Here is a 25,604-nt window from a genome sequence, read left to right on the forward strand (position 1 = left end):
AAGAGTAGCATTATTTCTGGAAACTCAGATCATGTTGTTCTCTAATGATGAATTTAGGCACCTATATGCCAAATATGGGAAGAGATTTCCTGAGTGACATCCCTGAGGTGGTTTTGTTGTGCAGTCACTTACTCAGGCTTTGCTTTCATGCTGTATGAGATTTACAAATTTTGGATGCATCTCAACTTCTAGGTGAAAAAAAATCTTGATGAAATTTGGGAAAAATAATTTCTACTGGTTTCACATAATACTGAACACAAGTGCAAATTTGTTTCGACTGCATATATATATATAGATTCCAAGATGCTGAAAATTACATGGACCACTCCATATGTATGAGTGTTCAATGTGGTTATCAGCATTTTGTTGGGAGCTCAGTCATTGAATTACCCATTTTTTGATGTCCTTTGATCTGTTACCAAACTTTAGATTCTTGCTCCAGCTTCTCATACACAAGAACATAGGAAATTTTAGAAAGAGAAACTGTCCATTTGGTCCAACAAGCCTGCTTTTTATTGACTGAACTCAGCCCCACCATATCTCTCCATCACCTTTCCTCAGAAAGGCATCAGTTGGTTCTTTTGTGCCAATGTATTTCCTGGCAACTTATTCCATACCTTTGTGTGAAATACCTCTACCTGAATTCCTCACAAATCTACCAGTCAAGGTCCAAGTATCAAATAAAACCGAGAGTACACTATTCATTGAGAATATTTTGAATTAAAAAAATGTTCTAGGCTTTTGTACTCTTACCTTATTCTATTTTAAAATATTCCACATTTGCAATAGTACAACTTTCTAAAATTGCCAATGTATGAAAAACCTACATTACTTCAAAACGTATGAAGAACATTCAACACACAAATGAACAAATGTCCACTGTTTTCTGAGGATAGCAACAATTACGTCAAAATAATTACCAATGAATGTACTTTGAAAGAAGAGTCGATACTAGTGTGTTTTCATAAGTATTCAATGGCTTCAGTGTACGGATCATTCGTAGGTTCTGTGCATCGTCACATGACAGATATCACAAGTAGCATTAGTAGAACATCTGCGGTACTCCCGAGTTACCCAACCTTTCATACAACATCTAAAGACAAAGACAAAAATTTGGTCTGACAACATTTAAGATTTCATTAGAACCCTTAGAAGTACAGCCTTCCCATGCTTCATTCTATATCATAATTATATTATGTAATAGAATATAATTTATCCAGCCCTTTAACAGCACATTAACGCATCCATTTTATGGAACTACAAAAATATTTTTTGTTGTCCAAGTAAAAGAATTGTGTTGATCATTTTTCCTTGAATGGTCACAAATTCTTAGGGGGTGGGAAACATGAGATTGAATGGCATAGATCACAGATTTTTCAGATCATAATATATTTGCATATATAAACTATATATATATATATCTCTATAAAAGTTCATTGTGTAATTATTTATTCACAGTTATGCTGTCTACTGCATTATCACTTGGCACAGCTGCCGATGTTTACCAATTTAAATCACACGTTTGTATGGGAGAGTTACAAAATTACTTTATTAAAAAGTCTGTGATACGTTCTGGCAAAACAAAGGGGATGGGAAGAGAGATTTAAGTCATGAATTTGTTGGTTTGTACAAATCTGACATTTTTCTTGCATGGTGAAAAAGATGTCAGAAATCCACACATCATTTCTCTGTAAATTTAATTTGTAATATATAGTATCTATTTACATCATAAATGTGCATAACAGCATCTAGTTTCCCCAGTTTACCAATACATTGGAAATTCATGACTGCATAGCACATCATTTCATATTATTGCCCATTTTAAAAGGGAAAACAAGAATAGGGAAGGTGTTATATCAAATTCAGCTCACTTTATTGTTCTTGTTGCAGATGGAATCTTAAGGGGAGGGTGAAGTTGCTGTCTGTTTATAAAATGTATCTCAAACTATAATCTGACATCTTCTGGATTTGTAAGGAATTTCTTCTCACTATTTAGTTACTACAGCAATCACAACACTGACTTTTTAAAGTAAATAAACACATTTCTAATACAAGTTATCAATAAAAAAGCACTACAGGACTAAATATAATGGAATTGATCTTCCCTTTCCCCTTTTACATTCTAAACAGCAATTTCATCAATGACAATTCATTAAAAACTGTAGTACACGGATTTTATACTCATGATGTGAAGGCCTGAGTTGGTGGGGAAAGGAAAGTAGTCAAAAAAGCCTGAGAAGAAAAAAAGCTCAGATTCGATCCACTAAATTTACAATAATTTACAGTAGTATATCTTCAAAGGCATTACAATTGCTCACCAACAAAAAAATATTTTACAGTTGTAAGTACAGAATTTAAATATTCAAGCTTGCCGAGAACTGGGCAATGTGGTCGCAGTGTAAAATGTAAACAGACTCAATACAAATAACTTTGGAAGGTGAACCCAAGTCCTCTGCCTTTTGAACAGTCTAATTTTTTTACTCCGTTCCTAAGATCCTGCATAATCTTGTGTTAAAATGTGTGTATATGGATTTAAATTTGATATTCTTCAAAACATAATTCAGGTTGATTAGGCTGAAGCCCTCCAGATCTGAGAAGAATGAATACTACGATCCAGTGTGTTTGGGGCAGTGTTCCAATATATGCAGTAGTAAACATGTCCATCTTTGAATTTAAAAAAAACAGGAAAAAAAAACATGCCACAGAGTTTGTAGCACAGTGCAGCATTAACCTCAATACAAAAATATTTTCTTCTTGAGATAATAACCTTGCAACCTGTAAGGAGGAGTAACAATACTGCTGCTTGAGAAGCAGCTCTTGTCTGCATGTTTTAAGTCACATAAGGCATTTACTGTGTTCACTTTTTTATGGCTGCATTGGGTGAAGACACGGCATCACATGTCCTGTTATGTTTTACGGCTGTTCCAGATGTGCTCTGGGGTACTTTTGTGATCAGAGGAGTATTCAAGGGGAGATCTGTGTTCCAATGGTGATCTGGAGTCATAAGGGGACCTCTGGTCTAAGGGAGACCTTGGTCCACTACCGGATGGCCTGTGGTCCACTGGCCAGTCTGAGTGGTATCTGTAATCCCTGGAGGATTTGTGATGGCCTGAGTATTCTGAACTGGATCGGTGATCTGAATGGGATCGATGCTCTGAGCTGGATCGGTGATCTGAGTGAGATCGGTGGTCTGCATGTGATCTACTCTCCTTTGAGCTGGCCTCTGGACCGGACCTGTGATCACGACTTCTGTGATCATCAAGTTTTCTGTGCTTGCTTTCACTGTAGTACCTGTAAAATTGGAAGAGATTAAGTTTACTTTCTGGGTTTATGTAAATATATTTATATATTGCTAAGTCAATCAAGATTCATTGCAGTTTGTTGGACCTTACTGTGCGCAAATTGGCTACTGTGTTTTCCTGCATTACAACTTTAAAATGTAATTCAATGACTGTGAAGTACTTTGGTATGCCCTGAGGACATGAATGGCACGCTATGAATGCAAGTTCTTTTTCTTTATCACACAGCCTCAATTCACTAGGATGGGAAACTATAGTTATGAGGACTGACTTAAGATTCTGGGACTAATTTTGCTGAAGCAAAGAAGGTTAAGAGGAGATTTAATAAAGGTTTTTACAATTATGAAGGGTGTTGATAGTATGAATAGGGAAATACTATTCCGTCTGGTTGGGGTGCCAATGAAGGGGGTCATCAATTTAAAATGGTCAGTCAGAGAATTAGGGAGAGGTTAGGAGAGATGCTAACATGGAGTTGTTACAGCATGGTGTGCTTTACTACATGAAGTAATTGAGGCAGAGACCATTGCATTGTTTAAGGATAAAGTGGATAAACATTTGAAGCAGAGGATACAGAGTTTTAAATTAGCCAACACCGACATGATGGGCTGAATGGCCTCCTTCTGTGCTTCCATCTGGCTGCCAAGTCTTTAACCCCCTTGAGTACTAAACGGCTTCATTTTCAATACAGGAGTGCACGTAAATCTACCTAACAATTTCTAAACTGTTCCATGCACTTCCACTGCTGAATATTGTAAAGCAGAACATTTTTATATCAATAGACTTTTCCACATAAACTTCAAATAAAAGCTGGTAAGACTCCAAAATCTCCAAAAGCTAAAGTATCTTATAATTGAAGTGGTATCTTTCAAAGTATGTTGCGGTCAACCTACCTGCTATCTGATCGGTAATGATCCCTGTCCCGGTGGTCTTTGCCATTGCTGAATGAGGAATATGGTCTCTTTCTCGAGGAATCACTTTTTCGATAGGAATCTCCATGGTGCCGATCTCTGTGATGGTCGTGATAATGTGATGAGTGGTGTCGTTCAGATGAATGGCTATCCCTACTGCTATCGTCATTGTGAGAATTCTCCTTCGGTTTTTCAGATTCTGTTCAATAAAAATGGAATCATGATTTTGTTGTCAAAGACACAAATTTCACAATTTCTTATTCTACTGTGGTTTCTTTCACAACAATGAATGGTTCTCTGTTTCTTGACCTTACAATGAAAGCTGTGGTTTACCTTAGGGAGAATTTAATACTTTTCACAATTGTCATGAAAAAGCAATCTGCAACATTACCTGTGTGTTTGGCATTGTGGGTGTTGAGGCTACTGCTGTGCTGATCATTATGCTGCGGAGACAAAAGACAGATGATGAAGCACAAAGAATTAATTCAGTCAAATTAACAGTAGAGAGTCATTACATTTCAATCCCAAAGATATCTGAAGTATAAACAAGTTACGCTATTACACAGAATTGCTCATCTTTCAAGGGCTGCTGGTTAATGTTCAAGCTAAATATGGGGTGTCAGCTTGGCTCAGTTGGTAGCACTCTTGCCTCAAAGTGTTACCAACAAGCACTTTGGGACAAATGTGCCAGCTCGACACTTCAGTGCAGTACAGAGGGAGTGCTGCATTATTGGAAGTGCAATCTTTTGCTTGAGATGTTCAACTGAGGACCACTGTCTGTTTCTGTGGTTCAGGTGGATATTAAAGATTGCATGGCAATATCTGAAGAGCAGGGAGTTTTTCCTGTGTTCTGGCCAACAGATCTCACTCAACCAATGCCATCAAAGCAGATTAACTGGTTAATTACTTTGTTCCTGTTTGTGGTATCTTGTTGCGTGCAAATTGGGTTCTACTTACACTCAATGCATTTCAAAATAATTAACTGTACGAGGAATGCTTTGGGGCATTCTTGAGACATGTGATAAGGTGCTACATATGTGGCTACCTTTCCTTTTTCTAAGTTTATACAGAACTCTTTCGCCTTGTGTCCAGTTCACACACTGGTATCACACATCAACAGTTTCAATCATTTCTGTTAAGCCTCCCTTTCCTAAAATGACTTGACCCATAACACAGTGGCTGAATCAGGAAATTAAAATAAACTGTTAGCCTTGGCTCAGTGGTAGCACTCTCGCCTCTGAGTCAAAAGGTAATGGGTTCAAGTTCCACTCCAGAGACTTGAGCACATAATCTAGGCTGACATCATCGCAGCACTGAGGGATCTTTTCACAGTCAGAGGTGCCACCTTTATGATGAGACATTAAATCAAGGTCCCATCTGTCCTCTCAGGTGGATGTAAAAGATCCCATGGTATTATTCGAAGGAGAGCAGCAGAGATCTCCCGGTGACCTGGCCAACATTTATCCTCAACCAATTCCAGTAAAACAGATTATCTGGTCATTTATTATATTGCTGTTTGTGGGACCTTGCTGTGTACAAATCTGGATGCCACGCTTCCTACATTGCAACAGCACTACACTTCAAAAATACTAACTGGTTGTGAATTTTGGGGTGTCCTGAGGTTGTGAAAGGCGCTTATATAAAATGCAAGTTCTTTCTGTTGTTCTTCTCAAAGCCTAAGAAATATCTTAGAATTCAAGGAAATAAAAAATTGAGAGCTAAGAATCATACAAAAGCCAAAATGAGTAATAAAACTAAGAGAATAGAAAGGATTGTTTGTAGAATGGGATCCTGAAAATACTAAGAAAAATCCCAGAATCCCAATTTGGCTTATTCAGTCACTATACCAGTAGCCTTGGTATGAAATAAAGATACAAATGTTGGAAATTTGAAATATAAAGAGTAAATGTTAGAAATACATAGCAAGTCCCTCAGTACCTGAAAAGAAAGGATGTTTCAAGTAGAAACACTTTGCTCAGCATTGTTGGTGATTTTAAGTACGGACAGATGTAGATGATCGCCATGGCTAGTGGAACCATGAAAATATCGTCTGTGGAATGTAGATATATTAGGCAGCTATTCTTGTGTTTGGCAAAGCAACTTCACAAAGCTAGTGGTTACTTGGCTCTGCTAAGAGATTAATTGATAATCCATAAAATAGACAACTTGTAATAGGTCCATGGAAGAATAGGGTTAATTTGTCCAATGTTTTTTTTCCTCTCATTCCATATTGTCTTATATTTTTAACACCAGATCATTTTCTAAATCAGTGTGGTTTTAAACACTTGTTTGCTCATTTAAGTAATTTTAGATGAGGATTGTTAATAACACTTAACCAGTACCTCAGTTTACTTGTTACAAGTTTACTTATCTAGGATTTATTGAGCTCTGTGGGCCAATGAGTTTACCCTTCTTTCATCCAGCCTTCACTAGTTTAATGCGTTTTTACGTGACAAAGATTGACCTGGCCACACGCACGATGTCCCCAGGTAATTATTCAGGTCTTAATGATCGTTAATTGGTTGAATAAAATCAGCCTTTGAAGTCTTTCTTCACCAATGAAAGCTCAACTTCAGAAGTTGCTCCCACCTTCGAAATGAACAATAAGAGCCAGCAGGAAGGGTTTTAAAGTTACTATGACAGAATAGATTAGGTAAACAAAGTAAAATTAAAGCTTAAATAAAAAGGACACAGGAGAGAGAATGGGGGATGGGACTGATAGACAAAGCAAATGTAAAGTGTATAAGATGTTTTTATTTAAAGGAAAAGTTTAATAAAACCGGACAGCACAATAAGATCAGTTTCCTGAACCTGCCAGGAGTCTAATATTCTGCTAAATAATTTTTCTATGCATCAATGTTCCCATACCCGAGAGTTCTCCAGTCGTTTCTTGATTGCATGCTTGTAGAGTTTGTGTAGCTTTCTTGCATCAAATTCTGTGAACTTCGAAACGAAGATCCAGAGATTTCTAGAAATAAAAATCAGTTACATAGGATTAACTAAAGACAACATTAACAAAGTTCATTGCTATCACTACTGACTCAGTTGGGCTGTGATGTGGAGATGCCAGTGACAGACTGGGGTGGACAAATGTAAGGAATCTTACAACACCAGGTTATAGTCCAACAGTTTTATTTGAAAATCACAAGCTTTCGGAGCTTACCTCCTTCGTCAGGTGAGTGAGTGAGTGATCACTTTGATAGGATTGTACTACAGACCCCCAAATAGTCAACGGGAAATTGAGGAGCAAATATGTAAGGAGATTACAGACAGCTGCAAGAAAAATAGGGTGGTAATAGTAGGGGACTTTAACTTTCCCAACATTGACTGGGACAGCCATAGCATTAGGGGCTTGGATGGAGAGAAATTTGTTGAGTGTATTCAGGAGGAATTTCTCATTCAGTATGTGGATGGCCCGACTAGAGAGGGGGCAAAACTTGACCTCCTCTTGGGAAATAAGGAAGGGCAGGTGACAGAAGTGTTAGTGAGGGATCACTTTGGGACCAGTGATCATAATTCCATTAGTTTTAAGATAGCTATGGAGAAGGATAGGTCTGGCCCAAAAGTTAAAATTCTAAATTGGGGAAAGGCCAATTTTGATGGTATTAGACAGGAACTTTCAGAAGTTGATTGGGAGAGTCTGTTGGCAGGCAAAGGGACGTCTGGTAAGTGGGAGGCTTTCAAAAGTGTGTTAACCAGGGTTCAGGGTAAGCACATTCCTTATAAAGTGAAGGGCAAGGCTGGTAGAAGTAGGGAACCTTGGATGACTCGGGAGATTGAGGCACTAGTCAAAAATAAGGAGGCATATGACATGCATAGGCAGCTGGGATCAAGTGGATCCCTTGAAGAGTATAGAGATTGCCGGAGTAGAGTCAAGAGAGAAATCAGGAGGGCAAAAAGGGGATATGAGATTGCTTTGGCAGATCAGGCAAAGGTGAATCCAAAGAGCTTCTACAAATACATAAAGGGCAAAAGGGTAACTAGGGAGAGAGTAGGGCCTCTTAAGGATCAACAAGGTCATCTAAGTGCGGAACCACAAGAGATGGGTGAGATCCTGAATGAATATTTCACATCGGTATTTACGGTTGAGAAAGGCATGGATGTTAGGGAACTTGGGGAAATAAATAGTGATGTCTTGAGGAGTGTACATATTACAGAGAGGGAGGTGCTGGAAGTCTTAACGCGCATCAAGGTAGATAAATCTCCGGGACCTGATGAAATGTATCCCAGGACGTTATGGGAGGTTAGGGAGGAAATTGCGGGTCCCCTAGCAGAGATATTTGAATCATCCACCGCTACAGGTGAGGTGCCTGAAGATTGGAGGGTAGCAAATGTTGTGCCTTTGTTTAAGAAGGGCGGCAGGGAAAAGCCTGGGAACTACAGACCAGTGAGCCTGACATCTGTAGTGGGTAAGTTGTTAGAGGGTATTCTGAGGGACAGGATCTACAGGCATTTGGAGAGGCAGGGACTAATTAGGAACAGTCAGCATGGTTTTGTGAGAGGAAAATCATGTCTCACGAATTTGATTGAGTTTTTTGAAGGGGTAACCAAGAAGATAGATGAGGGCTGTGCAGTAGACGTGGTCTACATGGACTTCAGCAAAGCATTTGACAAGGTACCGCATGGTAGGTTGTTACATAAGGTTAAATCTCATGGGATCCAAGGTGAGGTAGCCAATTGGATACAAAATTGGCTTGACGACAGAAGACAGAGGGTGGTTGTCGAGGGTTGTTTTTCAAACTGGATGCCTGTGTCCAGCGGTGTGCCTCAGGGATCGGTGCTGGGTCCGCTGTTATTTGTTATTTATATTAATGATTTGGATGAGAATTTAGGAGGCATGGTTAGTAAGTTTGCAGATGACACCAAGATTGGTGGCATTGTGGACAGTGAAGAAGGTTATCTAGGATTGCAACGGGATCTTGATAAATTGGGCCAGTGGGCCGATGAATGGCAGATGGAGTTTAATTTAGATAAATGTGAGGTGATGCATTTTGGTAGATCGAATCGGGCCAGGACCTACTCCGTTAATGGTAGGGCGTTGGGGAGAGTTATAGAACAAAGAGATCTAGGAGTACAGATTCATAGCTCCTTGAAAGTGGAGTCACAGGTGGATAGGGTGGTGAAGAAGGCATTCAGCATGCTTGGTTTCATTGGTCAGAACATTGAATGCAGGAGTTGGGATGTCTTGTTGAAGTTGTACAGGGCATTGGTGAGGCCACACTTGGAGTACTGTGTACAGTTCTGGTCACCCTATTATAGAAAGGATATTATTAAACTAGAAAGAGTGCAGAAAAGATTTACTAGGATGCTACCGGGACTTGATGGTTTGACTTACAGGGAGAGGTTAGACAGACTGGGACTTTATTCCCTGGAGAGTAGGAGGTTAAGGGGTGATCTTATAGAAGTCTATAAAATAATGAGGGGCATAGATCAGGTCGATAGTCAAAATCTTTTCCCAAAGGTAGGGGAGTCTATAACGAGGGGGCACAGATTTAAGGTGAGAGGGGAGAGATACAAAAGGATCCAGAGGGGCAATTTTTTCACTCAAAGGGTGGTGAGTGTCTGGAACGAGCTGCCAGAGGCAGTAGTAGAGGCGGGTACAATTTTGTCTTTTAAAAAGCATTTGGACAGTTACATGGGGAAGATGGGTATCGAGGGATATGGGCCAAGTGCAGGCAATTGGGACTAGCTTAGTGGTATAAACTGGGCGACATGGACATGTTGGGCCGAAGGGCCTGTTTCCATGTTGTAACTTCTATATGATTTTCAAATAAAACTGTTGGACTATAACCTGGTGTTGTAAGATTCCTTACTCAGTTGGGGACCACTGATGTCTTGAAAGTGCAAACATTTAAACTCCACAGATTTGGGGGATCTGGGGGTACAGTGAGTTAAAGTCACTGACCTTTCACCTCTGGGAGCTAGGTTCAAATCTAGCCTACATTGATGGATGAACATTCTCTTTGTTTACTGGCTGTAAGGATTCTATGTGAAATAAGCTTGGCAGTCTTTCCATTTACAAGTGAGCTTACAGCACAAAACTGCCTCTAATTCAATGCTAACTGACAATGTCACTCAAACAGGCTAAGTATGGCTGGTGGAGGAAATGGAAAAAAAAATGCCACACTGGTGCAAGTAGAGGTATTCCTTGGACATTGGGGATAATGTTCATTGTTGGAGCATAGTGTAGGGTGCTTTGCTCTGCTCTAGCTGTGCTATACTGGACCTGGGAGTGCCTTGATGTAGGGACTGGGTATCTGAAATAGAAAGAATTCCGATCGCCAGAACTTACATCCTTCACCCGATGAACACAAAAATAGAGATATTTTTTAAAAAAGACTCGACGGCTATTACGAAAGGGGTGGGGGTGATGTGAAAAATAGAAAATATGAATGTACATACATCCTTTGACATCCTATTTACTGCATATGGCACCAACATTGGTAAACAACCGTAATAACTGGCAAGTAATACATTGCTTATTAAAATGAACACTGAAAGGTTCCCTTGGGGAATAGTGTGAAGTCGTGGAAGGATTCACAGGCTGATCAACAGTTTGCCACGGGGTCGCTCCTGCTATGGCTATAATCATCTTCATAGCAGCCGATAGGATGGTCAGTCCTGTATGGCGGGAGTGTTTTATGGGCTCCCACACCCACTGGACGCAACAATCCTGCTGGATATCAACCCACAATTGAGAGCCGGAACTCCCGTTCTTGCTCGCCGGGACTGTCTGGAGTGGGGTTCAAACCCTGCAACTCCTGACTTAGAGGCGGGAATGGTACCACTAAGCCAAACGCTTGCCCTCACTGAAAGGTTATGTGTCATCGATATTGTCAAATTTAAGTTGCTTGCTCGCTTTATTCTTAATGGGCTGTTCCACCGAGGTCATGGGTCAAAGCTCTGCCAGATTCCTTACATCTATTCAACAGATGTCACCTTCAGAAGACCAGCTAAAGAGGAGCCAATCACATTTCAGATACAGGTTCAAGAATTTAAGTATTGGATTTTAATAAGGTTCCCCCTACTTGAAATGATGTGAATTAAAGTTGAAATAAATGCTTAAGAGGAACTGCCCAAATATAAACCATGAGCATCTTTGAGCATATTATTTCCACTTCGACAAGTGTCATTTAAAAAGTGCACGTAAGCAACGCTTTACTGAAAAACAGATCAACTTGTGACTTCAGGACTATGTGGGTTGTGATATCATTCACTCAGTTCCCCCTCCCTTCCCCTCCACCCCGACCTCTTCCATAAACACAGTGCTCCCTGCTGTATATCCTGTGCTTATTAAATTGTCATTGTTGAACATGCTTTGCTATTGTTTTGGTGATTAATGTCAAGTTGTCCCAAAAGTCTTGTCATGAACACGGAACCTTCCATGCAACTGGTCTTCAAGGTTTATGATGAAAATACTGTTATGAAAAGTGAATACATTGTGTATAATGTTATGAAACTCTCAACCTTAGCAGGGAGTATCCATGCGATTTGGTCCCCGTTGACTACTTAGCTCTTCAGGGTTATGTGAAGATGAATGAAGAAATGGCTGAAATTGCTTACTTTCTCCATTGTTTGATTTGTTCTGGGTTTGAGTACTCCTTCAAACATTCAGTGATGTGGTCTCCAATTTTAATCAGGCACTGCCTGGTATGCTCTAGCTGCTCCTTTTCTGAGAGGCCCTTCTCAGGCCTGTCCAATTGTTTCAATGCCGCCTTTACAGGCCTCATTCTTTCCTTACACTAAAAAAAGCATTAAGTAATAGGTTAATGACAGACTCGAGTTATAGCAGTGCTGGTCAAAATGTAAAACTGTATTTCCCATGTTTATATAATACAAACATGTGACATGACAATGGCTGCTTTAATAGCACTCCTTCACATGTGTAAAGGGTGTCTGGCATCACCTTTACACATGTGTGACTCATTTAAAAAGGGTCTGACACTTAGGGCTGACCTGGAACTTGATATGAAACTGATTGTCCCAAGGAGACACTACCAGCTGAGGACTACTGCATATTCAGCTGGTAGAAAGCTTTCTGGAGTTAGTTCCCATGTCAATTCAAAGTGTCTGTCCTCAATGAGGTAAATAGGGCCAAACTGGGAGGTACTTGACTATTTCATAATTAGTCAATGAAACAGGTAAGGAGGAAATGGGATCCAAAACAGCAGATTTCCACAAGGTTGCAATTTGATCATACTTTATTCGGGGAAGTATATATTTTTATTACTATATCCTTTTCAAACAGAACTGGGAAGGGGAAGCATGGAACTTCTTCGCACAGAAATAATTGAATGAGCATGATCCATTCTGCTCTTTTTAGAAGAAAAACAGTCTTCATAATATAGTTAACCAAGTCTTGTATTTTGTAGTCTTAAATACTGATGTCCTTTTGGATGCAGGTACCTTGGACTAGCTGCAACATTCTGTGCTCGACTTGACTAAGAGAGCACCTCTTGTGCGAAGTTACTTGGTTCAGGCTCAAAATATTCTCAGGGTGTAGGCAACGTGGCAAAGTCGCAATTATGTCCCACTCCTAACTGCCAATACTCGAATCATACAGCACAGAAGCAGGCCATTCAGCCCATCATACCTGTGCCAGCTCTTTGAAAAAGCTATCCAATTAGTCCCACTACCCTGCTCTTTCCCCATAACCCTGCAAATTTTTCCTTTTCAAGTATATATCCAATTCACTTTTGAAAGTTACTATTGAACCTGCTTCCGCCACCATTTCAGGCAGTGCATTCCAGATCATAACTCGCTGCGGTAATTTATTTTGCCTCATCGCCCCTCTGGCTCTTCTGCCAATTATCTTAAATCTGTATCCTCTGACTACTAACCCTCCTGCCAACAGTTTTTCCTTATTTACTCTTATCAAAACCCTTCATAATTTTGAATACCTCTTAAATCTCCCCATAACCATCTCTGCTCTAAGGAGAACAATCCCAGCTTCTCTAATCTCTCCACATAGCTAAAGTCCCCCATCCCTGGTATCATTCTTGTAAATCTCATCTGCACCCTCTCCAAGGCTTTGACATCCTTCCTAAAGGTTGGTGCCCAGAATTAGACATAATACGTCAGCTGAGACCTAACCAGTGATCTGTAAAGGTTCAGTATAACTTCCTTGCTTTTGTACTCAATGCCTCTATTTATAAAGCCAAGGACCCCGTGTACATTTTTAACAGCCTTATCAACGTGTCCTGCCACCTTCAAAGATTTTCAAACATTACTAACATTATGCAAACTGCCATGCATGCTCCATTAACTAGCTGCAGCTGGAAGCACATTTCCCACCAATTAAGCCAATCTTTAAATAAGTAGTAAAAGGAGTAAATGGGAAAAAAATGTCCAAGGGAATGGAATCAAAATAGCACTGTTCATGATACAGCTCAACATCTTCATTTGGAACTCTAAGAAACAGCAAACTTTATTGGATCTTAAATGGTCAGCAGCGGCCATCAATACTTACAATACTAAACGTGTTTTGATCAAGTTCTTCTGCCTCTTCCGGAATTGGATCATTGCTTGTTGTAATATGAACCGGGACATCAGTCTTTTTAGGCTTCTCCTTCATCTCTGGTTTAGTTTCAATTACCTAGGTCAACCAGAGTTACCCGTTAGTCGTAGATTTGTCCAAAGAAAAGGCACAAATTTCACAGAAATTACAGGACTGAAAGATTCCTTGCACCTGTTAGCATTAATAGCTCTTCATCTGGATCTATCAACTTTCATCCCATTTTCCTGCTCTTCTCTTGAATCCTTTTATATTTTTCTTTTTCAAATACTTATTTAATTCCTTTTCACATTATGTTATAATCTCTGCATCAATACTCATTTGTGGTAAAGCATTCCATGGTGCAATAACACTATGAATTATTTTTTACTTCCCCTTTTGTTTTGCTTCTAAATTTTTTATATTTTTCATAATTTTGTCTGCATTATCCCCTATATTTATCATATGCTCTTTTAAACCTCATATTCTCTCTAGTTATCCATGTATCCTCAGCCTTTGATGCACTCCTTTACTTCCAGTCAGTACATACTGAACCTGCACCGGATCCATCCTATATTTAAGTATCTCCCACTGCTGCTTGATCTGCCATTTTTCCCAATCAATTAATGTGGGCTAGGTCCCCTTTTATCCCATTCAGATTAGCTAATTCCAGTCCAACACCTTCATTCTTGATTTCTTTTTTAATATCCATTGTCAACGTAAACCTAATTAGGTTTTGATCACTATTTCCAAGTGTTCTCCGATCTTTTGGTTGCTTACTTTCCCTGCTTTGTTCCCCAGAACTATCCTTCCTTGTTGGACATGCAACAGCCTGATTAAGAAAACAGTCCGGGATGCATTCTAAGAACCCTTCCCCAATTTTGACCACAAACCTTGGTCTTAGCCCAGTCTACAGATAGGTGAAGTCCACCATTATTACAACTTTCTTACCACTGTAAGCTTCTAGAAATTCCCACAAATCTCTCCTCTATTTCCTTCCCACTTTTAGCGTACTCCCAATACGGTAACAGATCCCTTATTTCTGAACTCAACCTAGACAGGCTCCATCTGAGCACCACCACCATCAAGAACTTCCCTTTCTTCAGCTATAATTGCGTCTGAAATTAATAAAGCCAACCATCCTCCCTTTTTTCCTCCTTCATCTCTCCTGAAAATTTCATTTAGATCCTGGTCTTGCCTCGGCTGAAGCTACATTGCCATTCTAATTAGTGCCTCTAGTTCTTCAACTTTATTTCTAATTTTTAAAATATATTTGCATATAAATACTGCAACTCTCCTCCATTCATACTCAATTTGCTTCTTTTTTTCTTTCTTTCATTATCCTCTTTAACCTTTTCCCTATTTGCCCCAAGGTATGTCTCTCCATATTTCCCCGTGTGTTTTCTATTTGAGACTGCTTTTCCCTTACATTGCACTTATTTTTAACACCCCCACCCAACCCCACCCTCTACAGGCTCTAATATTTGTACCCCCTCCCCCCATCTCATCTGAGCCATCTGTAACTCTGCTGCATTTAATCGCAGGGAAATTGAACTACCATAAAATCGAGTGGATAACTCTAACTCTCCAATTCATGTTTGCCGTTTGGTGAAATTCCTACAATTCCATGGTGTACAAAAGCTGTATCGCTATATTTGAAGGGATAAAACACACATGAAGGTGCAACTTACTGGTATGCAATTGAATTCAGCAAACATTGGACTATTTTTTTCTGGAAGTTAGTACGATTGACTGAAAACTACTACTTAATGTAAATGTAACATTTACAAATGTAAAACTTTGCACACAACCACATCAACAACCATTTTGTTAAATATAATTTTACCTTTTCTTCTTTTACTTCTTTATCTTTATAAATGGGTTCTTTATCCTTTTGTTCCTTTTCTTTAATTTCCTTCTTGACCTCTTTCTCTTTTGATTCTTTCTTTTCCTCCTTTTCTTTTTTGTCTTTTCTAGTTTCTTTTGGCTCTTTCTTGATTTCTTTCTCTTCAGCCTCTCTCTTGATTACCATTTCTTGTTCTACTTTCTCTTCATTTTCTTTTTCTGTTTTCAATTTCTTTTTTGTGGGTTTTGTTCCTGCAGCATCATCCTACAAATAAAAGGAAGAAAATTCAATTAATCTAAAACTTGGCTGCCCATATCCTTTCCCACACCAAGTGGGAATCACACTTGTCCTTGCTAACCTACATTGACTTCTGGTCCTCGAACGCCACCAATTTTAAATTCTCATCCTTGTATTTAATTGTTTTCATGGCCTTGCCCATCTCTATCTCTCTGTAACCTCCTCCAGCTCTACAACTCCCCCCAGACTCTGGCTTCTTGTGCATTCCCCCTTTCTTTCGCCCAACCTTCAGCCTTCTCAGCCCTAAGCACTGGAATCTCTCCGTATAGCCCTCCGTTTCTTCAGCTCCCACTCCTCCTTATAGTATACCTCTCTGACCAAGCTTTTGGCCACCCCTTCCTAATATCTCCTCCTTTGTCTCAGCAATACATTTTCATCTGTTTACACTTCTGTGAAGCATCTTGGAACGTTTTTCTATATGAAAGGTGCTACATAAATGCAAGTTGTTATTGCTGTCTATTTAAATTATCGCCATTCTAACCAAAATGACAAGAAGAAACACTGCAGATTACACTGGAAATGGAATTATTGAGGTAATTCTTCAATCCTAGCTGCACTTGCAGGGAGTGTGGATTGAAGAATCAGGCTCCAATGTTTTCCTACTTGCGAACTGGGTCCCTTTCAAGTGCAGCTAACCTCTTACATAGACACTGTTTGTTTTTAAAAAAAAAGGCATTTCTTTTCCATTTCAATCTCTGTACCACACAGCAAAAAGGCAAGTTACAGAGTGACTCTCAATCTCTGCTTTTTCTTGTGGGAAACGTCCTTGTGTCCATTTCATGTCCCTTCTCTGTCCACCCTGCCCCCTCACCCTTGCACACATGTGCAACCACATCAGCATGGCCAAGAGTAAGATTTCTTAGTGTGAGAATTAGTGGGTGTGAACATAGATGAAACCTCTTTGGCATCCTGTGTAAGTAAAGTAAGTAATATAACTGCCCTCAGCCCACCCTTCTATAGAACATAGTGCCTAGCCGCCATGTATGCCAAAGTAAATTATATGACTTCCCAATAGTAAACAAGCCATAAACTACACTACTTTCATGTTGTAAAAATGAGTTTACAAATATAACCATTTGAAAGATGATCTTTTAAGCAAAATTATACCAAAATAATGCCAAAAATGTCAGTGAATACAATGTATACCTGAAAATAAATTACTTTAACAAATGAAACATTGTAACACATGGCTAAGAACTGATTACAAAAATTTGTATTTTTAAGAGGCAATCATTTTTAAATCTTCACAAATTGAACAAAAAAGTAATATTTCAACACTGTTCAAAATATTTTTAGACATATACTAACAAAGGCATAAATCAACTACAAATATTTCATTTATTTTGAAAAATGAAAGTCAGTCGAATAACTTTCATTTATATAGCACCTTTAATGTGGGTGGGGAAGGGAGAGAGGAAGAGAATTTGGGGAAGTAATGGAAGGTGAGTTTTCAGGAGGCTTTTGAAAGTGGGGAGAGTGGAAGCAACAGCAGAGTTTAGGAAGAGCCTGGGATCTGAGGTCTGCCACCAATGGTAGAGTGGAGGGATTGGGAAGGAACCCAGGGCTGCTATCTGGGATGTAGAGCTGAAGGAAGTTGTGGTAAGGTGCAGCAAGGCCATGGAGGGATTCATACACGAGGACAAGTAATTTGTTTGAAATCAATGTGATGGAAAATGGGGGAGCAAGGAGTGATAGGTGAGCAGGATAGGATGTGACCAGTGGAATTCTGGATGCATTTGGGTTTATGTAGGGTGGAACTTGAGAGGTCAGTGACAAGAAATCAAACTCTAAGGTAATGAAAGCATGGATAAGAGTTTCAGCGGAGGTGGGGTGAGGTAGAGATGGAGACGAGCCATATTTCTGAGATGTAAATAGATGATTTTGGTGATGGACTGGTTATTGATTTGTGATACTCGCCTCAGGGTAGAACAGGACATCAAAGCTGCACGTTGTTGGGTTTAGCTTGAGTGAGCAGTGAGGAAAGAGATGGTATGAATGGCGTGAGTTCAGTGTTTCTGATGTCAATCAAACAGGACAACTTGGGTCTCATCAATGCTTAGTTGGAGGAAGTTCTGGCTTATCACAGGCGATGTCAGACAGGCAGCCAGACAGCATGGTAAGCAGTTGTGAAGACATGAAGCTGGGTAATAATTTAATAGTTTAATTAAAGATACCGTGATCTATTTGCAACATTTGAATCCTTACCTTGATCTCTCCTTCTTCATCTGAGCTTTTGACTGAAGGTGGTGGTGGTGATGAGTCACTTTTAACCTCTTCTACCTTCATAATTTTTACAGTTTTACTCCTTTTATTCCTCGGCTTCCTTTTTTTCGAATTAGCCTTTTTAAAATAAAGCATAAAACCAGTGTAAGCAGGTCGAGTTCAACATGAATGTAATGTATGCAAATTTAAAGAACTAGGATCATCATCAGTGCTACTGTTTTACGATGATTGAACAAGTTAAATTTCATTTTTTATTACACGATGTTCCAGGACTTTTGCCAGTGTTTTAGGAATCCCATTCTGTCCTCTTTTCTGTGAAACCTGTAAATCAATTGCCTTGATTATGCCCTAAACGCATCCTGTAACTGGTCAAAAGAATTGACAAATCATACCACTATTATACAAGAGGCCAAGAGTCTTACATATTGAAGTTTGTAAAATGGGTGCTGAGATGAATGCTTCATGAACATTTTCAGAATTAAGAACCATCATTTATACAGCAACTCATCACATCCTCATGGCATTCCAAGAGCTTCATAACTAATTTATTAATTTTTGAAGTGCAATGACTTATGTAGGCGAATGCAAGCCCAATCAGTTTCACATAACATTTCACAAATAAGTAAAATGAAATAACCAGTTAATCTAAAGTGGCTTAAACCCACAACCGTCTGATTTAAAAGAGAGCTATCAATTGAACCATGTGCATTAAAAGGTATAAGTTATCCAAATTTCAGACATCTGATCTTTATAACTGTTCAAATGTCACATCTTCAGCATAATATTTTAAGTGGCATTGTATTCTCCCAGTCACATAACTTTAAAAAAGGGGAAAGCTACCCGTACAATGACTGTTTGTAACCCCCTCTTATTCCTGTCATTTTATACTTGAAAAGTGCCTGGAAATAACCAGGTATTTACAACTGTCCCTAATGTGACGTCGTGAATTTCCATTCCAGGAACAACGTGATTGGGGAACATTGATCGCTCATTCCCTGGTTGAGAAGATGGTGGTGATTGCTGGGGGAACTTGACGTCACAGCACAGAGAGAATTCCACACAAAATGCCAGCTTGCCTCTAATTAGCAGATCCTGAGATACGGTATAACAATGGGCTTGATTTTAATCTCCTGCGAACTGCCGGCTGAGAACAGTGCACGGGATGGGTTAAAATCAGGTAAGCCAACAATCGGAGGACGCTCCGATCCACCCAGTGGCTACTTTCAAGTCGGCCTAGGTTTCTGTGATAGGCAGATGGGGGCCTAACTAAAACGTAAAAGGCGCGGTCCGATGACATCATCAGTGCCACAATGCAATTTTTACTACAACGCGGGGAGGGGAGGAAGGCCTGCTTAGTGGCAAACCTGCCAGGAGGCAGCAGATCGGCCAGAAGAGGCCACAGTAAGTTAAGCTTTTTAATTTTTGGAAGGATTCCTCGGGGGGCAGGAACAACTGGAGTGCTCCTCCGGGCCCCAAAAAGGAATCCTTCGGCCCCCGCCACAATCTTTCCTCTCCTTCCCGACTGACATCGGCTGTCCAAACCCCCCCCCCCCCATTAGAAGTTGCCTTGCAATCACACATTTAGCTTTACAACAGGAAAATCATAGAAGCATGCACCAAGGCATGCAACGCTGTTACTTCGTTGTCAAAATCCTGGAATTATCTACCTAATACCATCGTGGGAGCACAAAGATTACAGTGGTTTGAAGAGAAGGCGCATCAGCACTGCCACCTTAGGCCAACCAGGAATGGGCAATAAATGCAGCCTCACCAGTGTTGCCCACATCCCAAGAACATATGTACTTTCATTAGTAATCACAGCACCTTAACCTTCACCTTCTTCTAAAAAAAAATGTACAAATACATGTAGCAGGAAACTTGGAACAGTGGATACTATAATGCATCATGTACCTCAGCAAGCCTTTGTGCCTCCTTCCTGGCCAAGTCTTTACTAAGTAGTTTGATGAGGTAGTCAGCTCTGGTTTGCAATTGTTTGGCCTGAGGCTTCTTATCTGGATCATCAGGCAAAATCTTAAGAAATAGCAAGAAAATGTTGTTACAATTAACAAAAACAAAAGAATATCATTGAACATTTCCTAATGGGAAATGGCAGCATGAGCTACGTAGAAAAAAAATGTATCCCTTCATTTTTACAACTGATTAAAATCATTAAGACATTCTGTTTTTAACTTGACAAACCACCCAACTCTTACAAAGATGGGATCCATGATTCAAATCAATTAAGTTTATCTCAACACTTCACTTTCTTCTAGCTATTCCTGTTACACAGGGACAGCATAAAGCTACCTTCTTCTACTACCCATTTTATTTTCATCTTCAAAGATGCTGCCCTTTTACACTGCAGAACTCAAATAAACCATCTGTTTATGTTACAAGGTGATTTTAACAGCAACCGGGGCCAAGAAAAAACTCCAAGGCTGAGAGTCAGCAGAGGTGGGACCCGTCGGGAGAGGGCAGAGCGGCCCCAAGTATTTAAACAGTAGCACGGCAGAGCGGCAGCACAGCATCGGGAGAGCAGGGAAAACACATTGAGAAAATTTGCAAAAGCGACATCACAGTCGATGTAGCGGAGCAGCCCGTGAAAGCTAAACAATTTAGTAAAAACTCTAATATTAATTCCAGTTGGTTATCATTGACTGAGAAATAACTATTTTAAAAAAAGGTAAATGAAGAAAGAAATAATAAATTGGAGTTAAAGTGGGTACTAAAATAAAACATATAAACAACGTAAGAGATGGGTGAGCACGTGTGCAGGAAGTGCCTCCGGTTGTTCAAGCTCGAGCGCAGAGTTTGAGCTCGAGGAACGACTGGAATCACCGCAGGGCATATGGGAGACTGAGAATTTCCTAGATCGTATGTTCCAGCAGGTGATCACCCCACAGCCACAGAGAGTTCAGGACAGTAAGTGTGTGGCCACCAGGCAAAGTAGGAAGAGACAGGCAGTGCAGGAATCCTCTGGGAGTGTGACACTCACTAGCAGGTTTTCAGTATTGAGTACTGGTGAGGGTGATGACACCTCGAAGGAGTGCAGTCTGGAGTGTGGTACCGTGGGGCAAAAGACTGCAAGGGGTGCACAGCAAAGTGTAGGAATGCAGTGGGTTATAGGGGATTCAAAAGTCAGGGGATAGACAGGCTTTTCTGCAACCACCAATGTGAATCCCGCATGGTGTGTTGCCTCCCTGGTGCTAGGGTAAAGGATATCACTGAGATGGTGCAGAATATTTTGAGGGGGGAAGTCGTGGTCCACGTGGGAACAATGACATAGGAAGGAAAAGGGTCGAGGTCCTGTAGTCAGAGCTTCAGGAGCTAGTTAGGAAGTTAAAAAGCAGGACTAACGGAGGGGGGCTAATTTCAGTGAGTTAAAAAGGGATCAAAAATAGGTAGGCAAAACAGTAATTGAACAATGGGAGGCCTTCAAGGAGGAGATGGTTCGGGTACAGAGAAGACACATTCCCACGAGGGGGAAAGGAAGGGCATCCAAAGCTAGAGCTCCCTGGATGACTAAAGATATGGGGGGCAATTCTAAACTCCAAGAATGGGTGGGTTGGGGGCGATGGGAGTTGAAAAGAGTTGTTATTTTGGATTGCAAACACAACATTTTTGGACTTTGCATTCCCAGTGGGAAGCCTGTACTTTTATGCGCCGATGTTAAACCCGGAAATAAAGTCTGGTTGCGATTGCAACCCAAAAAACAACTATTTTCAACTCTCACCCACCCCCAACCCACCCGTTCTTGGGGTTTAAAATCACCCCCATAGAGATTAAAATGAAGAGGAAATGGCAGAGGCATTGAACAGATATTTTGTATCTGTCTTCACAGTAGAAGACACTAAAAGCATACCAATAATAGTAGATAATCAAGGGGCAAAGGGGAGGGAGAAACTAAAAACAATCACTAGAGAAAAAGTACTAGGCAAATGAATGGATCTGCAGGCTGACAAGTCCCCTGGCCCCGGTGGCTTGCATCCGAGGGTCTTAAAAGAAGTGGCTACAGAGATAGTGGATGCACTGGTTGTAATCTTCCAAAATTCACTAGGTTCTGGAAAGGTCTCAGCGAATTGGAAAACCGCTAATGTAACGCTCCTATTCAAGAAAGAAGGGAGACAGAAAGCAGGTAACTATAGGCCATTTAGAAGAATGAGTGGAGATCTTATTGAAACATATAAGATTCTGAGGGGGCTTGACAGGGTAAATGCTGAGAGGATGTTTCCCTTCATCTAGAACTAGGGGGCATAGTCTCAGAATAAGGGGTCACCCGTTTAAGACAGATGAGGCGAAATTTCTTCTCTCAGAGGGCTGTGAACCGTTGTAATTCTTTGCCCCAAAGAGCGGTGGAGGCTGGGTCATTGAATATATTCGAGGTTGAGTTAGACAAATTTCTGATCAGCAAGGGAGTCAAAGGATATGGGGAACAGGCGGGAAAGTGGAGTTGGGGCTAGAATCAGACATAATCTCATTGAATGGCAGAGCAGGCTCGAAGGGCCAAATGGCCCGCTCCTGCTCCTATCTCTTATGTTCTTATGAAACAGAGAAAAGAGGCTTATGACAAATATAAGGTTCATAATACAGGAGAGAACCAGGCTGAATATAGAAAGGGCAGAGGAGATCCAGAAAAGGAAATAAGAGGGACAAAGAGAGAGTATGAGAATAGATTAGTGGATAACATAAAAGGGAACCCAAAAGTCTTTTATAAACATATAAATAGTGAAAGGGTTGTCAAAGGAAGGGTAAGGCTGATTAGGGACAAAAAAGATCTTCTTGTGAAGGCAGAGGGTATGGTTGAGGTACTAAATGAATGCTTCGCATCCGTCGCCACTAGAGAAGAGGATGCTGCCAATGTGGCAGTAAAGGAAAAGGTAGTAGCGATATTGGATAGGATCAAAATAGATAAAGAGGAGGTACTTAAAAGGTTGGCAGTATTCAAAGTAGAAAAGTCATCCGGTTCAGACGGGATGCATCCTAGGTTACTGAGGGAAGTAAGGGGAGAAGTTGCGGAGGCTCTGGCCACAATCTTCCAATCCTTCTTAGATATGGGGGCGGTGCCAGGGTACTGGAGGATTGCAAATGTTACACCCCTGTTCAAAAAAGGGGAGAGGGATAAACTCGGCAATTATAGGCCAGTCAGCCTAACGTCGGCGGTGGGGAAACTTTTAGAGGCAATAATCAGGGACAAAATTAATTGGCACGGTTGTTTTTCAGGCTGGAGGGAAGTATACAGTGGTGTCTCCCGGGGTCGGTATTAGGGCCACTGCTCTTTTTGATATATATTAATGACCTGGATGTGGGTATTAAGGTTGCAGATGACATGAAACTTGGAAATGCAGTAAACAATGTGGAGGATAGTAACAGACTTCAGGGGAAAAAGACAGACTGGTGAAATGAGCAGACACACGGCAGATGAAATTTAATGCAGAGAAGTGTGAAGTATACATTTTGGTAGGAAGAATGAGGAGAGGCAATATAAACTAAATGGTACAATTTTAAAGGGGGTGCAGGAATAGAGACCTGGGGTTGTATGTGCACAAATCTTTGAAGGTGGAAGGACAAGTTGAGAAGGCTGTTAAAAAAGCATATGAGATCCTGGGCTTTGTTAATAGAGGCAAAGTGTACAAAAGGAAGTTATACTAAACTTTTATAGACCACTGGTTAGGCCTCAGCTGGAGTATTGTGTTCAATTCTGGGCACCACACTTTACAAAGGATGTCAAGGCCTTGAGAGGGTGCAGAAGAGATTTACTAGAATGGTGCTGAGGGACTTTAGTTATGTGGAAAGACTGGAGAAGCTGGGATTGTTCTCCTTAGAGCAGAGAAGGTTACGGGGAGATTTGATAGAGGTGTTCAAAATCATGAACGGTTTTGATAGACTAAATAAGGAGAAACTGTTTCCAGGGGCAGAAGGGTCAGTAACCAGAGGACACAGTCATAAGGTGATCAGCAAATGAACCAGAGGCGACATGAGGAAACTTTTTTTTACGCAGCGAATTGTTATGAACTGGACTGCTCTCCCTGAAAGGGTGGTGGAAGCAGATTCAATAATAACTTTCAAAAGGGAATTGGATAAATACTTGAAGGAAAAGAATTTACAGGGCTACGGGGAAAGAGCAGGAGAGTGGGACTAATTGGATAGCTCTACCAAAGAGCAGGAGAGTGGGACTAATTGGATAGCTCTACCAAAGAGCCAGCATGGGAACAATGGGCCGAATAGCCTCCTTCTGTGCTGTATCATATTACGATGATACTATAATTAGAAACCACGAAACTCAAAATTGGTCAGTTTTCAACCAACTATCCTGGAACAGATTAAATTCAGTTGCTGAAAAACAATGCGCTCAAATGGAAGTTGCGATTTATAAAAGTGAAGACACAACAGATTACAAATGCATAGGCTTGTAAATGAAATTAGGACTCAGGTTGAGATGTATTAAATCTACACCGTGGAAGCATAGTTGTACCACTGAATCATTGCTTAATATAGATGTAAATTTTTGTACTCATTTATAATGATTATCACTTTGTAATACATATCCCACTTTACAAGAGATCCAAATACTGTACAAATTATTTTGACCTTTGGCATAACAGTTTTGTAATCAATATATCTAGTTGATTGCTCTTCTATGATCAATCTTGTACCTTGTGCGTTAAGTTGAGGTCAGGGTCCATTTTAATCATTTCCCAGCTGCCATAACCATATTCATAGATGCCTATTAAAAGATTGGAGTCATCTTCCTTGTTCCACTCCACATCAAAGTGAGCTGCTTTAGTGTGACATGGGATGGTGTACCTGTGGTTGAAAGAAAAAATAAATTAAATTGCATTTAAGAACAACATAATTAAAGAGCATACTTAGCTTCTACTACCTAATACCATTAATCCATTACTTTTTGATTAAACAATTACCATGAATTTTATACTGGTTTCTATAGATGTGTTCTAGCAATGTTGTCTGTAAAGTACCAAATAACTTCTGTACAACTGCAATAGGCTAAAAATCTATGTTCCACTGTTCTTTTCAGGGAAATCCAGAACCAGTTATTTATTGTGAATGTGCTTTATGAAAAGGGAACATTTGCGCCTCTACATTGAATCATCTCAACATATTAAGAAAACACAAAATTGAGATCAACTTTTATATATTATTTTTAAAAATTCCCAGGATGTGGGCGATACTGACAGGACCGCATGAATTGCCCATCCCTAGTTGCCGTGAGAAGGTGGTGGTGGACCTTCTTTTTGAACCGCTGCAGTCCGTGTGGTGAAGATGCTCTCACAATGCTGATAGGTAGGTAGTTTTAGGATTTTGACCCAGGGACACTGAAGGAATGGCGCTATATGTCCAAGTCTGGATGGTGTGTGACTTGGAGGTGATGGTGTTTCCACAACATTGCTGTTCTTGTCCTTCCTTCTCAGTGGTATAGGTCATGGGGAGCTCAATACCTGAAGGCTACATTTAATGCCCATCCCCAGTTGCCCTGAAGATTCTGATGGGTCTTCTTGAAGCTGTGCAGTCAATTTGGT

At 40.3% G+C, this 25,604-nt stretch overlaps 1 protein-coding gene across 1 annotated transcript in view; it reads right to left on the minus strand.

Moving 5' to 3' along the window:
• Nucleotides 1–957: 957 nt before the first annotated feature.
• The window catches only part of chd1 (chromodomain helicase DNA binding protein 1), a 210,526-nt gene continuing 185,879 nt past the window's right edge, over nt 958–25,604 (minus strand). The window contains exons 28-37 of the mRNA XM_067982900.1: nt 24,720–24,870; nt 19,978–20,097; nt 18,049–18,183; nt 15,547–15,810; nt 13,677–13,802; nt 11,771–11,949; nt 7,076–7,175; nt 4,599–4,650; nt 4,190–4,406; nt 958–3,291 (exon numbers count right to left, since the gene is read on the minus strand). Coding sequence (XP_067839001.1) covers nt 2,907–3,291; nt 4,190–4,406; nt 4,599–4,650; nt 7,076–7,175; nt 11,771–11,949; nt 13,677–13,802; nt 15,547–15,810; nt 18,049–18,183; nt 19,978–20,097; nt 24,720–24,870 — 1,729 coding nt within the window. The 3' untranslated portion in view covers nt 958–2,906. The remainder of the gene's footprint in view (nt 3,292–4,189; nt 4,407–4,598; nt 4,651–7,075; nt 7,176–11,770; nt 11,950–13,676; nt 13,803–15,546; nt 15,811–18,048; nt 18,184–19,977; nt 20,098–24,719; nt 24,871–25,604) is intronic.

The sequence above is a fragment of the Heptranchias perlo genome, chromosome 4 (genome assembly GCF_035084215.1).
Source record: "Heptranchias perlo isolate sHepPer1 chromosome 4, sHepPer1.hap1, whole genome shotgun sequence".
Lineage (NCBI taxonomy): Eukaryota > Metazoa > Chordata > Chondrichthyes > Hexanchiformes > Hexanchidae > Heptranchias > Heptranchias perlo.